This window comes from Lampetra planeri, chromosome 55 (genome assembly GCF_965212315.1).
Source record: "Lampetra planeri chromosome 55, kcLamPlan1.2.h2, whole genome shotgun sequence".
Taxonomy (NCBI): Eukaryota; Metazoa; Chordata; class Hyperoartia; order Petromyzontiformes; family Petromyzontidae; genus Lampetra; species Lampetra planeri.
In genome coordinates this window covers 3,669,143-3,681,106 of record NC_136161.1, presented here as the reverse complement: position 1 = coordinate 3,681,106, position 11,964 = coordinate 3,669,143, and the positions used below count along the sequence as shown (strand labels likewise).

The 11,964-nt window shown below is 54.7% G+C and overlaps 1 protein-coding gene across 1 annotated transcript in view; it reads right to left on the bottom strand.

The window, feature by feature from the left end:
* LOC144735480 (uncharacterized) overlaps window positions 1–11,455 on the bottom strand; it is a 21,208-nt gene extending 9,753 nt beyond the window's left edge. The window contains 4 exon segments of the mRNA XM_078617880.1: window positions 1,140–1,244; window positions 3,516–5,069; window positions 8,325–8,405; window positions 11,290–11,455. Of these exon segments, the coding sequence (XP_078474006.1) occupies window positions 1,140–1,244; window positions 3,516–3,794 (384 nt within the window). The 5' untranslated portion in view covers window positions 3,795–5,069; window positions 8,325–8,405; window positions 11,290–11,455.
* Window positions 11,456–11,964: the final 509 nt, after the last annotated feature.

Genomic DNA, 11,964 nt, shown 5'->3' with positions numbered 1-11,964 from the left:
ACTCACACAGAGACCCATAGACTCACCACAGAGACCCATAGACTCACACAGACCCACAGACTCACACAGACACCCATAGGCTCACACAGAAACCCATAGACTCACACAGAGACCCACAGACTCACACAGACACTCACAGACTCACACAGAGACCCATAGACTCACAAAGAGATCCATAGGCTCACACAGAAACCCATAGACTCACACAGAGACCCATAGACTCACACAGAGACCCGTAGACTCGCACAGACACCCATAGACGCAGAGACCTATAGACTCACACAAACTCATAGACTCACAGAGACCCATAGGCTCACAAAGCGCTGATACTAGTAACAAATTGGCACGTTCTGTTAGCGTAACAAACCTTCCTAATTGGCTGTGTCGGGTGGTGGTGGCGGTCCTAACGACACAAACGTTTGTATAATTACGCAATCTCTCCCCACAAAAAAAACCCCCTGTATTAATTCTAGATTTGAAGCTTTCGTGACTGCAAGGATTCACATTCTTGGGTTTTTTCGGTAAAGTTACGTAGGTAAAAAAAAATTAAAATTAATAAAATAATAATAAAAATCACGACGTTTCGGAGGGCAACACAAGCTTCCGTCTTCAGGTGGAACCGTCACAGCACGATAGCTGCTGTATCAAGTAAGTGAGGGTGGGAGGAGCCAAGGTAGGCCCTGAATATTGGCTCCTCCCACCCTCAACCAGTATATACACAAGGACTGTTACTGGTAGGAACGAAGTGAACCAGCCTACAATAGATTATATCGTCCGTCCGATTAGGTGTAGCAACATCGCCCCCCTACTGCAAACACTTGGCAGGACCCTACAAAAACCTTTACACTCAGTGAGGCATTCCTGGCTAAACAAGTGTAATAATACATTATGTTTATATTCTTTGGTTATTCGTTCCTACCAGCCCACCCCGCAGGGACCTGTTTTCTTGGAATTTCTCTTACTTGATACAGCAATCGTGCTGTGACGGTTCCACCTGAAGACGGAAGCTTGCGTTGCCTCCGAAACGTCGTGATTTTTATTTTATTTTTATTTTATTAATTTAAATTTTTTTACCTACGTGACTTTACCGAAAAAACCCAAGAATACCGCCCCCCTGTATTGTGGATGACATTGGTCACGGAAGCGCGCTCCGTGTTCAACTCACCCAGTTTGGCGACCGCATCGGCTGCCATCTCCATGCTGACACGACCGTTGTGGAGCTTGGACGAGCCAATCCCTCCATCCTGCAGAACAGCGCGCACACACAAAGATGAAAGATCCCCAGACAACACGCACACACAGAGACTATAGATACAGACAGAGAGAGACACACACATACTTAGAGAGACACACACTCACACAGACTATATACACACACACAGACACTATATACAGACAGAGACACACACTCACAACACACACACACACAGACAACACACACACACAAACTATACACACACACAGACAGACTTAGAGAGACACACACTCTCACACATACTTAGAGACACACACACACATACACACACACAGCGACTGCATACATACACAAAGTTAGAGACACAAGACAAAGATCCCCCGTGTAGACTTAACAGACTGTAGGGGCAAGTGCTGTTAGCGAGCACCTATGAAGGCCGGAACGGCACACGAGGGGGTGGGTTGCCAGCACCACGCCTGACCGCCTTGGTCTCCCCAGTGGCGATGTTTACTATACACCGCACCAGGTACTCATTTGAGGCTGAGTCGATCTAGGGGAGGCCCAGGACCGGTTCAGATAATCGCTGGCACTGGCGTTGGCCGTGAGCGGGAATCGAACCCGGGTCGCTGGGTTCATAGCGCAGCGTAGCGCTAACCGCTACACTACCGCTCCCCCAACACACACATGCACGCGCACGCGCACACGCACGCACTCGCACGCACGCACTCGCACACATGCACGCACGCACGCACACACACGCGCGCACGCACACAGAGAGGGCAGAGAGGGGAACATCAACTGATGACCGGGGCTGAGACCATCAACTCGAGAACATGGTCTAATATCAACTCATTCCGTGTGAGTCTATGGGTCTCTGTGGTGAGTCTGTGGGTCTCTGCGTGGTGAGTCTGTGGGTCTCTGCGTGGTGAGTCTGTGGGTCTCTGCGTGGTGAGTCTGTGGGTCTCTGTGTGTTGAGTCTGTGGGTCTCTGTGGGATGAGTCTGTGGGTCTCTGTGTGGTGAGTCTGTGGGTCTCTGTGGGATGAGTCTGTGGGTCTCTGTGTGGTGAGTCTGTGGGTCTGTGTATGGTGAGTCTGTGGGTATCTGTGTGGTGAGTCTGTGGATCTCTATGTGGTGAGTCTGTGGGTCTCTGTGGGATGAGTCTGTGGGTCTCTGTGGGATGAGTCTGTGGGTCTCTGTGTGGTGAGTCTGTGGGTGTCTGTGTGGTGAGTCTATGGGTCTCTGTGTGGTGAGTCTGTGGGTATCTGAGTGGTGAGTCTATGGGTCTCTGTGGTGAGTCTGTGAGGTGTCTGTGTGGTGAGTCTGTGGGTCTCTGTGTGATGAGTCTGTGGGTCTCTGTGTGAGGAGTTTGTGGGTGTCTGTGTGGCGAGTCTGTGGGTCGCTGTGGAATGAGCCTATGGGTCTCTGTGTGGTGAGTCTGTGGGTCTGTGTGGTGAGTCTGTGCGTGTCTGTGTGCTGAGTCTGTGGGTCTGTGTGGTGAGTCTGTGGGTCTCTGTGGGATGAGTCTATGGGTCTCTGTGTGGTGAGTCTATGGGTGTGTGTGATGAGTCTATGGGTCTCTGTGTGGTGAGTCTATGGGTCTCTGTGTGGTGAGTCTATGGGTCTCTGTCGTGAGTCTGTGGGTGTCTGTGTGGTGAGTCTGTGGGTCTCTGTGTGATGAGTCTGTGGGTCTCTGTGTGGTGAGTCTGTGGGTCTGTGTATGGTGAGTCTGTGGGTCTCTGTGTGGCGAGTCTGTGGGTCTCTGTGGGATGAGTCTATGGGTCTGTGTGATGAGTCTATGGGTCTGTGTGATGAGTCTATGGGTCTGTGTGATGAGTCTACGGGTCTCTGTGTGACGAGTCTATGGGTCTCTGTGTGGTGAGTCTATGGGTCTGTGTGATGAGTCTATGGGTCTCTGTGTGGTGAGTCTATGGGTCTGTGTGATGAGTCTATGGGTGTCTGTGAGTCTATTGGTTTCTATGTGTGTCTACACGAGTCTATACGTAAATAAGCTAATACATGACACCCATCTCATCACTTTATCTCCCATCACTATCTCTCATCGCTTTATCTCTCTCTCTCTCTCCATGCAGCGATTCGCGGATAGAGCCAAATTCGCAGATGTGCAAGTTCGTGGGTCACCGAGGCAACGCCGCACGCAACTTTAAACACCCCGAAAACGGTGGCGCTTTCAAAAACTCCCCGATGATGGCTCACTATCCCCGACACGGCCATTACGAACCCACGCTCCCTTCTCCCCCCCCCCCCTCCACACCACGCCACCCCCAAATCAACCACGACCTCTTCACCGCCCCGTCTCACCTCGGTCACCTGCAGCAGCTCGCCTCCTTCGTAAGCGAACGGCTGCAGCGAGTTTCTGATCTCCAGCAGAGCCTTTTGGTGCGGTCCAAATTTCACCGCCGCCCTGCCTTGCTGCTGCTGCTGTTGCTGCTGCTGTTGTAGCTGCTGCTGCTGCTGCTGTTGTAGCTGCTGCTGCTGCAGCAATGCATTCTGGGAGGGGCAGTCGCTCCACGGCCTGGGCTGGCCATCAGCCTGGCCCTTTCCTCGCTGGCGGAGACTCTCTTTGATGTCCTGAAGCATCGTCGAGCGAGCCGAGGGGATTCTTGGCGCTTTACAATTTCGTGTAGCTGCTGCTGCTGCTGCTGCTGCCGTTGTTGTTTAGAAAGTAAAGGGCGGTGGGAGTCCCTCGCCGAAAAACGTGAAAATCCGTCGGGCGATATTTTTTCTTTTACTTTCGCCTCGTACAGCGACAGGATCCAAAAAAAGCCCCGTGCCGTCTGAACAGAGCGGGGTGCAGCGCACGGCAAACTTCTCCACGCGCCGCACAGAGCAATCCGTGCCACCACTCCAGGGAGGCGCGCGGGCGGGAGGGACAAACAGACCGGGCGCAAGAAGCCGTTCTGAGCGAAGTTTTTTTGTTTTCTGTCGTAGCTCCGGTGGCTTCTTAATATCGGAAGGAAGAGCGTTCCAGACGGCCACGTTGACCGCTGTCCCTGTTTGATGGCCGAGCCAGAAGCCGCTGACGCCACTGACGCCGCTGCTGCTGCTGCTGTGAGGACGACAACGAGCGGAGTTTGGGTGCAAGCGGCGCTGGGACGTATCGGAGAGTCGCGCGCATCGGTCGAAACGGCGACGCGGGCGGGGAGGGCGGGGTGGGTGGGGTGGCCTTCGTGCTCGATGCCGACGTTATTTTATTGCTACAGCCATTCTCATCGTCGTCGTCGTTATTCGACAGGCGCTTAGTTTTTTTGTCTTTTCAGAAGCAGTCGATTTTAACGCGAAGCGTTCCCCCCCGAGAGCGAGCGCGAGGGAGGGACGGAGATTTCCGCAGACGACTTCTCCGGGAGAGGGTGGCAGCCACGGAATGTTTCGCGAAGTTTTTTAGTTTTTTTCGAAAAAGAGGCACCTTCATTCCCCGCACGGCGACCTTGAAATCCACGTCATGATTTGGGGCTGACGCACGGGGGGGGGGTAGGTGGGGGGGCTGGGGGGTGTCGGATCCTTTAAAAAAACCGAGGCGGTGTGGGGGCGACGGGGAGGCTTGAGAACAAATCGTTCGATCGCAAAACTGTCACTCAAAGGCGCGGAAATCAATCGGAAAACTCCAGGGATGCGAGCCGCTTGCCCTCGTCTGTTCGCCCCGTGCCGGGTCTCCTGGTCAGCCGGCGACGAAATCGCCCTCCGGCTTTTTAGCGTGCGGTGTTTTCGACGGAGGAATCTTAACCCGCCGGCTTTTTTCGGCATCGGCAAAAAACATTCGGGGCGAAGTAACAAAAATAACTAAAAAATCTCTTCTGAGCGTCTGGGGAAAGGAGTTGATGCGACTCCCCCCTCCTCCTTCTCTCGCTCGGAGCCCTGCGCCAGACAAACAAACAACAACAGCAGACAACGTCACCAACAGCCTGAACACGCGAACACGCGAAAACCACGCGCGTGGTGAGAGGGCAGAGGTGTTCACGCTCGTCTGCCGAACCCTATCGGGGAGCTTCAGCCTGGCTCTGTGAGTCTTCATAGTGAGCCCTATGGGAGCCTCAGCCTGGCTCTGTGAGCCCTATTAGTGAGCCCTATGGGAGCCTCAGCCTGGCTCTGTGAGCCCCCCTAGTGAACCCTATGGGAGACTCAGTCTGGCTCTGTGAGCCCTCAGAATGAGCCCTATGGGAGCCTCAGCCTGGCTCTGTGAGCCTTCCTAGTGAACCCTATGGGAGCCTCAGCCTGGCTCTGTGAGCCCTCAGAATGAGCCCTATGGGAGACTCAGCCTGGCTCTGTGAGCCCTCTTAGTGAACCCTATGGGAGAGTGAGCCTGGCTCTGTGAGTCCTCCTAGTGAACACCTATGGGAGCCTCAGCCTGGCTCCGTGAGCCCTCCTGAGTCAGAGTGAGCCCTATGGGAGCCTCAGCCTGGCTCTGTGAGCCACCGTAGTGAAACCAATGGGAGCCTCAGTCTGGCTCTGTGAGCCCTCAGAGTGAGCCCTATGGGAGCCTCAGCCTGGCTCTGTGAGACAACCCAGTGAGCCCTATGGGAGCCTCAGCCTGGCTCTGTGAGTCTTCATAGTGAAGCCTAGGGAGACTCAGCCTGGCTCTGTGAGCCCTATTAGTGAACCCTATGGGAGAGTGAGCCTGGCTCTGTGAGTCCTCCTAGTGAAACCTATGGGAGCCTCAGCCTGGCTCCGTGAGCCCTCCTGAGAGTCAGAGTGAGCCCTATGGGAGCCTCAGCCTGGCTCTGTGAGCCACCGTAGTGAAACCAATGGGAGCCTCAGTCTGGCTCTGTGAGCCTTCCTAGTGAGCCCTATGGGAGCCTCAGCTTGGCTCTGTGAGCCCTCAGAGTGAGCCCTATGGGAGCCTCAGCCTGGCTCTGTGAGACAACCCAGTGAGCCCTATGGGAGCCTCAGCCTGGCTCGTGAGTGCGTCATAGGGAACCCTATGGGAGACTCAGCCTGGCTCTGTGAGCCCTATTAGTGAACCCCTATGGGAGCCTCAGCCTGGCTCCGTGAGCCCTCCTGAGTCAGAGTGAGCCCTATGGGAGCCTCAGCCTGGCTCTGTGAGTCTTCATAGTGAGCCCTATGGGAGCCTCAGCCTGGCTCTGTGAGCCCTCCTAGTGAGCCCTATGGAAGCTTCAGCCTGGCTCTGTGAGCCCTCCTAGTGAGCCCTATGGAAGCTTCAGCCTGGCTCTGTGAGCCCCCCGAGTAACCCCTATGGGAGCCTCAGCCTGGCTCCGTGAGCCCTCCTGAGTCAGAGTAAACCCTATGGGGAGGGGGGGGGTCACCATCAACAGGCAGCCCCATACTCTTCGGTTCTTTCGGTAAAGTCACGTGGGTATAAAACAAAATGAATCGCGACGTTCGGGCGCACCACACACAACACGAGCGTCCGCCATCAGGTGGGAAAGCTGCTGCTGCTGCTGCTGCTGCAGCCCCCGTGAGGAATGCGGCCGTGATGCACGTGGCTCGCGCACAGGCTACGGACGACACGCACGGCGACACGCGTGACAACACACGTGGCGACACGCGTGACGACACGCACGGCGACACGCGTGACGACACGCACGACAACACGCGTGACGTCACGCACGACAACACGCACGGCGACACATGTGGTGACACGCACAGTGACACGCACGGCGTCACGCACGACAACACGCGTGGCGACACATGTGGTGACACGCACAGTGACACGCACGGCGTCACGCACGACAACACACGTGGCGACAACATGCACGGCGACAAGCGTGACGACACGCACGGCGACACGCACAGCCAGGCACCCGACACAACAACTACAGCCGCCGCCATTCGCCACGCAAAGTGGCCACGCAAATTGGCGAATGGCGACGTCTTCACGGCGGCGTTGCCCGTGCCAGGCCGGGTGCGCCCCGGGGCTCGTCACGTGACGCGTCGGAGGCTCGCTGCTGGCAGCAGGAGGAGGAGGGAGGGAGAGAGGTCACGGGCACGAGACCAGGTGGTCGACTGACTGCGATGACCGGCGGATGCACCGGCTGCGCTCGCTCCCCCGTCACCTGTGCCGACTGTGCCCCCAACAACACAAAGACAAAGATCCCCGCCCCACGTGTAGCCTGCGACAGACCGACGGGGCAAGTGCTGTTTAGCGAGTGGCGTCGGCGCCTACGAGGGCTCCCGGCACGGCACGGTGGCGACGTTTCACTACAACACCGCACCAGGTGGCCATTTGAGGCTGAGTCGACCTAGGGGGGGGGGGGGCGGGGGGGGCCCAGGACCGGTTGGGTGCTGGCCACGAGCGTGGACCGACAGGCCCGGAGTCGAAACGCAGCGGTAAGGCGCTGACCACCGCCGCTACGCTACCGGTTCTTCCACGCACGCACGGAACAAGGTAAACATATTCCGTACACACCCTCGCATACCGCAGCTTAAACACTGCCCGCCGACAGCGTGAAGGTGGAGCGCACGCACCAAGACACTGACTCAACGACAGCGAAGGGATTGGTGAGGAGTGGAGGGGGGGGGGGGCGGAGACGGAGCGATGGAATCGGCAGCTAAGGAGCGGAGGCGATGGATCGTGGCGATGGCGCGGGGGAGGAGGCATTCGTTCAGCGGTGGATGACACGCGGCTCGTGAGGATGACACGCTACATGAGGATGACACGCTACATGACACACGCTACATGATGATGACACGCTACATGACACACTACATGAGGATGACACGCTACATGAGGATGACACGCTACATGACACACTACATGAGGATGACACGCTACATGACACACTACATGAGGATGACACGCTACATGAGGATGACACACTACATGACACACTACATGAGGATGACACGCTACATGAGGATGACACGCTACATGAGGATGACATGCTACATGAGGATGACACGCTACATGACACACTACATGAGGATGACACGCTACATGAGGATGACACGCTACATGAGGATGACATGCTACATGAGGATGACACGCTACATGACACACTACATGAGGATGACACGCTACATGAGGATGACACGCTACATGAGGATGACACGCTACATGAGGATGACACGCTACATGAGGATGACACGCTACACGAGGATGACACGCTACACGAGGATGACATGCTACATGAGGATGACACACGCGCCACATACCTGTCAACCACCCATCAGCGCCCTAGCTTATTATAGACCTTGCTGGTCACCCCGTGCACCTCATAAATCTCAACGTTCATCCTACAAAGTCCCATCGCAAGGAGAGAAACACAAACACATAGACAAACCATTATAATCATTATCATGATATTGTGCCCGTATTGAAACGGCTGTAACGCCGTATGGACCTGCAAACTCAACTTCCACTGCACAAGAAAACGGGGTTTAAACCGCATCACTGCAGCCTGTACTTGTTAATGCTCAGCCCATAACGAAATAACAAAGATCCCCCGTGTAGCCTCGACGGATTGTTGGGGACAAGGGCTGCGAGTCGTGACATCTCGAGCCAGAAGCACGTCCCCGACCGCCTTTGTATCCCCAAACCAGGTTTTGAGGCCGAGTCTACCTAGGGGAGGGGGGGGGGTCACTCAACACCAACAGGTACCCGCGGCCGGGAATCGAACTCGGGCAAGGCCGGGTTAGCAGCATCAAGTGCGCTAAAGTCTCCTCACACTGAAGAAGGACCCTTGTGTTGCGCCCGAAACGTCGTGATTTTATTTATTTTAATGTCTCTCACCCACGTGACTTCACCGAAAAAACCAAAGAGTGTGAATCCTTGCAGTCACGAAAACTTCAGATCTACATCTTCTTGGTTATTTCGGTAAAGTCACCACGTAGAAGGGAAGTAATAAAATAATAAATATAAAACATAATAAAAATAATTCTCACGATGTTTCGGCCACAACACAAGCAGCCGTTCTCAGGTGAAGAACAGGTCTGTCGAGGCGACAGCGTCTGTGTTGTGGCCGAAACGTCGTGAGAATTATTTTATGTTTTATTTTTATTATTTTATTATTTCCCTTCCACGTGACTTTACCGAAATAACCAAGAAGATGAATCCCTGCAGTCACGAAAACTTTAAATCGATATTTTATGTTTTATTTTTATTATTTTATTATTTCCCTTCTACGTGACTTTACCGAAAGAACCAAGAAGATGAATCCCTGCAGTCACGAAAGCTTTAAATCGAAATTTTATAATGTTTTATTTTTATTATTTTATTACTTCCCTTCTACGTGACTTTACCGAAAGAACCAAGAAGATGAATCCCTGCAGTCACGAAAGCTTTAAATCGAAATTTTATGTTTTATTTTTATTATTTTATTACTTCCCTTCTACGTGACTTTACCGAAAGAACCAAGAAGATGAATCCCTGCAGTCACGAAAGCTTTACATCGAAATTCAGATCTACAATCAAGTGCGCTCACCACTGCGCACCGCTCCCCGCCCCCCGTGCATACGCAGTCCAGGCACAATAACAATCACAGAAATATGCGAACACACAAAGACCCCTTCCCCCACCACCACCTCCGTTATAGCCTGAAACAAACTGGTTGGTGGACAAGGGCCGTTAGCCAGTGGGTGGGTGGCCAGCACCACGCCCTGGCCGCCTTTGTCTCTCCCAGTGGCGATGTTTACACATCGCAAACCGGTTAGTCATTTGAGGCTGAGTTGACCTAGGGGAGACCCCGGTTTTTGTTAATCGTCACCGCTGTTGCGTGGCCGTGAGCGGGAACTGATCTCCGGCCGCCCGGTTGACAACTAACCACACAAAGATAAAGATCCCCCGTGTAGCCTGTGACAGACTGCAGGGGCAAGTGCAGTTGGTGGCGAGTAGCGAGTGTGAGTGTGTGAGTGTGCAAGTGAGTGTGTGAGTGTGTGTGTGTCTGAGTGAGTGTGTGAGTGAGTGTGTGAGTGTGTGCGAGGTGAGTGTGTGCGAGTGAGTATGTGTGTGAGTGTGTGAATGTGTGTGAGTGTGCGAGTGAGTGAGTGTGTGCGAGTGAGTGTGCGAGTGAGTGTGCGTGTGCGAGTGAGTGTGCGTGTGAGTGTGCGGTAAGTGTGTGAGTGAGTGTGAGTGAGTGTGGGAGTGAGTGTATGTCAGTGTGTAAGTGTGAGTATGTAAGTGTAAGAGTGAGTGTGAGTGACTGAGTATATAAGTGTGAGTATGTAAGTGTGTGAGTGAGTGTGTAAGTGTGTGTAAGTGAGTATGTAAGTGTGAGTGAGTGTGTGAGTGTGAGTATGTAAGTGTGAGTATGTAAGTGTGAGTATGTAAGTGTGAGTGAGTGACTGGAGTGTGTGAGTATGTAAGTGTATCTTAGTGTGTAAGTGTGTGGGTGTGTAAGTGAGTGTGTGAGTGAGTATGTAAGTGTTAGTGAGTGTGTGCAAGTGTGTGAGTGAGTGAGTGTGAGTGAGTGTGTGAGTGACTGTGTGTAAGTGTGAGTGAGTGTGTGAGTATGTAAGTGTTATTGAGTGAGTGTGTGTGTGAGTGAGTGTGTGAGTGACTGTGTGTAAGTGTGAGTGAGTGTGAGTATGTAAGTGTGAGTATGTAAGTGTATGTAAGTGTGTAAGTGTTAGTGTGTGAGTGTAAGTGTGAGTGTGTGAGTTTATGTGTGTAAGTGTGAGTGTTAGTGAGTGAGTGTATACAAGTGTGTGAGTGTGAGTGACTGTGAGTATGTAAGTGTTAGTGAGTGAGTGTAAGAGTGTGTAAGTGTTAGTGAGTGTGAGTGGCGTAGCGGTTACGGCATCCAACGCGACCGTACCCCCAGCCAGTTGCTCTCCCGGTCTTCTCGTGCCACCAAAACCCGCAGCTTCGCATTGACCAGCGTGGTGAAGTTTGCTCGAAGTTCGCGTTAGCGACCGACAGACGCGGCGCTCAACGTTACAACTTCATCGCTTCAAACGCAGTTCGCGAAACTTTTAAACGGCGACGAATCTCCCCTCAAGAAATCTCCGTTAAAGAAGAAAAAAAAAAGCCGCGGGGGCCTAGCAAACACGGAGGCCTCGGCCTCGCCTGGATCACACGCGGGGGAATCGTGGCCACCCCGGCGCCGAGGAAAAGCGGCGAAAGCCTGCAGGGACTAGGCCTCGCTGCTCACACAACCCTCCACATTCACCCGCCACTCACCCCGTGAGGTAAAAAAGTTGGCGAAGTCCTCCGACGCCGCGCCGAGCGAGCGTGGGGCGGCGGTGAGGGCCCCGCGCTGGAAGTTTTTCCGCCTCAGTTCCGTCGGAGGGGACCTAAACGCGGCGACTTAGCGGGACCACGGCCCGCGTGGGAATGCGCATGCGCAGTAGCGTCAGGAATGAGAGGGGAGGGGAAGTTGGGGGGAAGGGAGGGGAGGATGGAGGGGAGGGTGGGGGTGAAGGGAGGGTGGGGGTGAGGGTGGGTGGGGGTGAAGGGAGGGGAGGGTGCAGGGGAGGGTGGAGGGGAGGGGTGGGGGGAGGGGTGGGGGTGAAGGGAGGGGGAGGGTGGGGGGAGGGTGGAGGGGAGGGTGGGGGGAGGGTGGGGGGAAGGGGTGAAGGGGAGGGTGGGGGGAGGGGTGGGGGTGAAGGGAGGGGAGGGTGGAGGGGAGGGTGGAGGGGAGGGTGGGGGTGAAGGAGGGGAGGGTGGGGGGAGGGTGGAGGGGAGGGGTGGGGGGAGGGTGGGGGGAAGGGGGTGAAGGGGAGGGTGGGGGGAGGGGTGGGGTGAAGGGAGGGGAGGGTGGGGGGAGGGTGGAGGGGAGGGTGGGGGGAGGGTGGGGGGAAGGGGTGAAGGGGAGGGTGGGGGGAGGGGTGGGGGTGAAGGGAGGGGAGGGTAGAG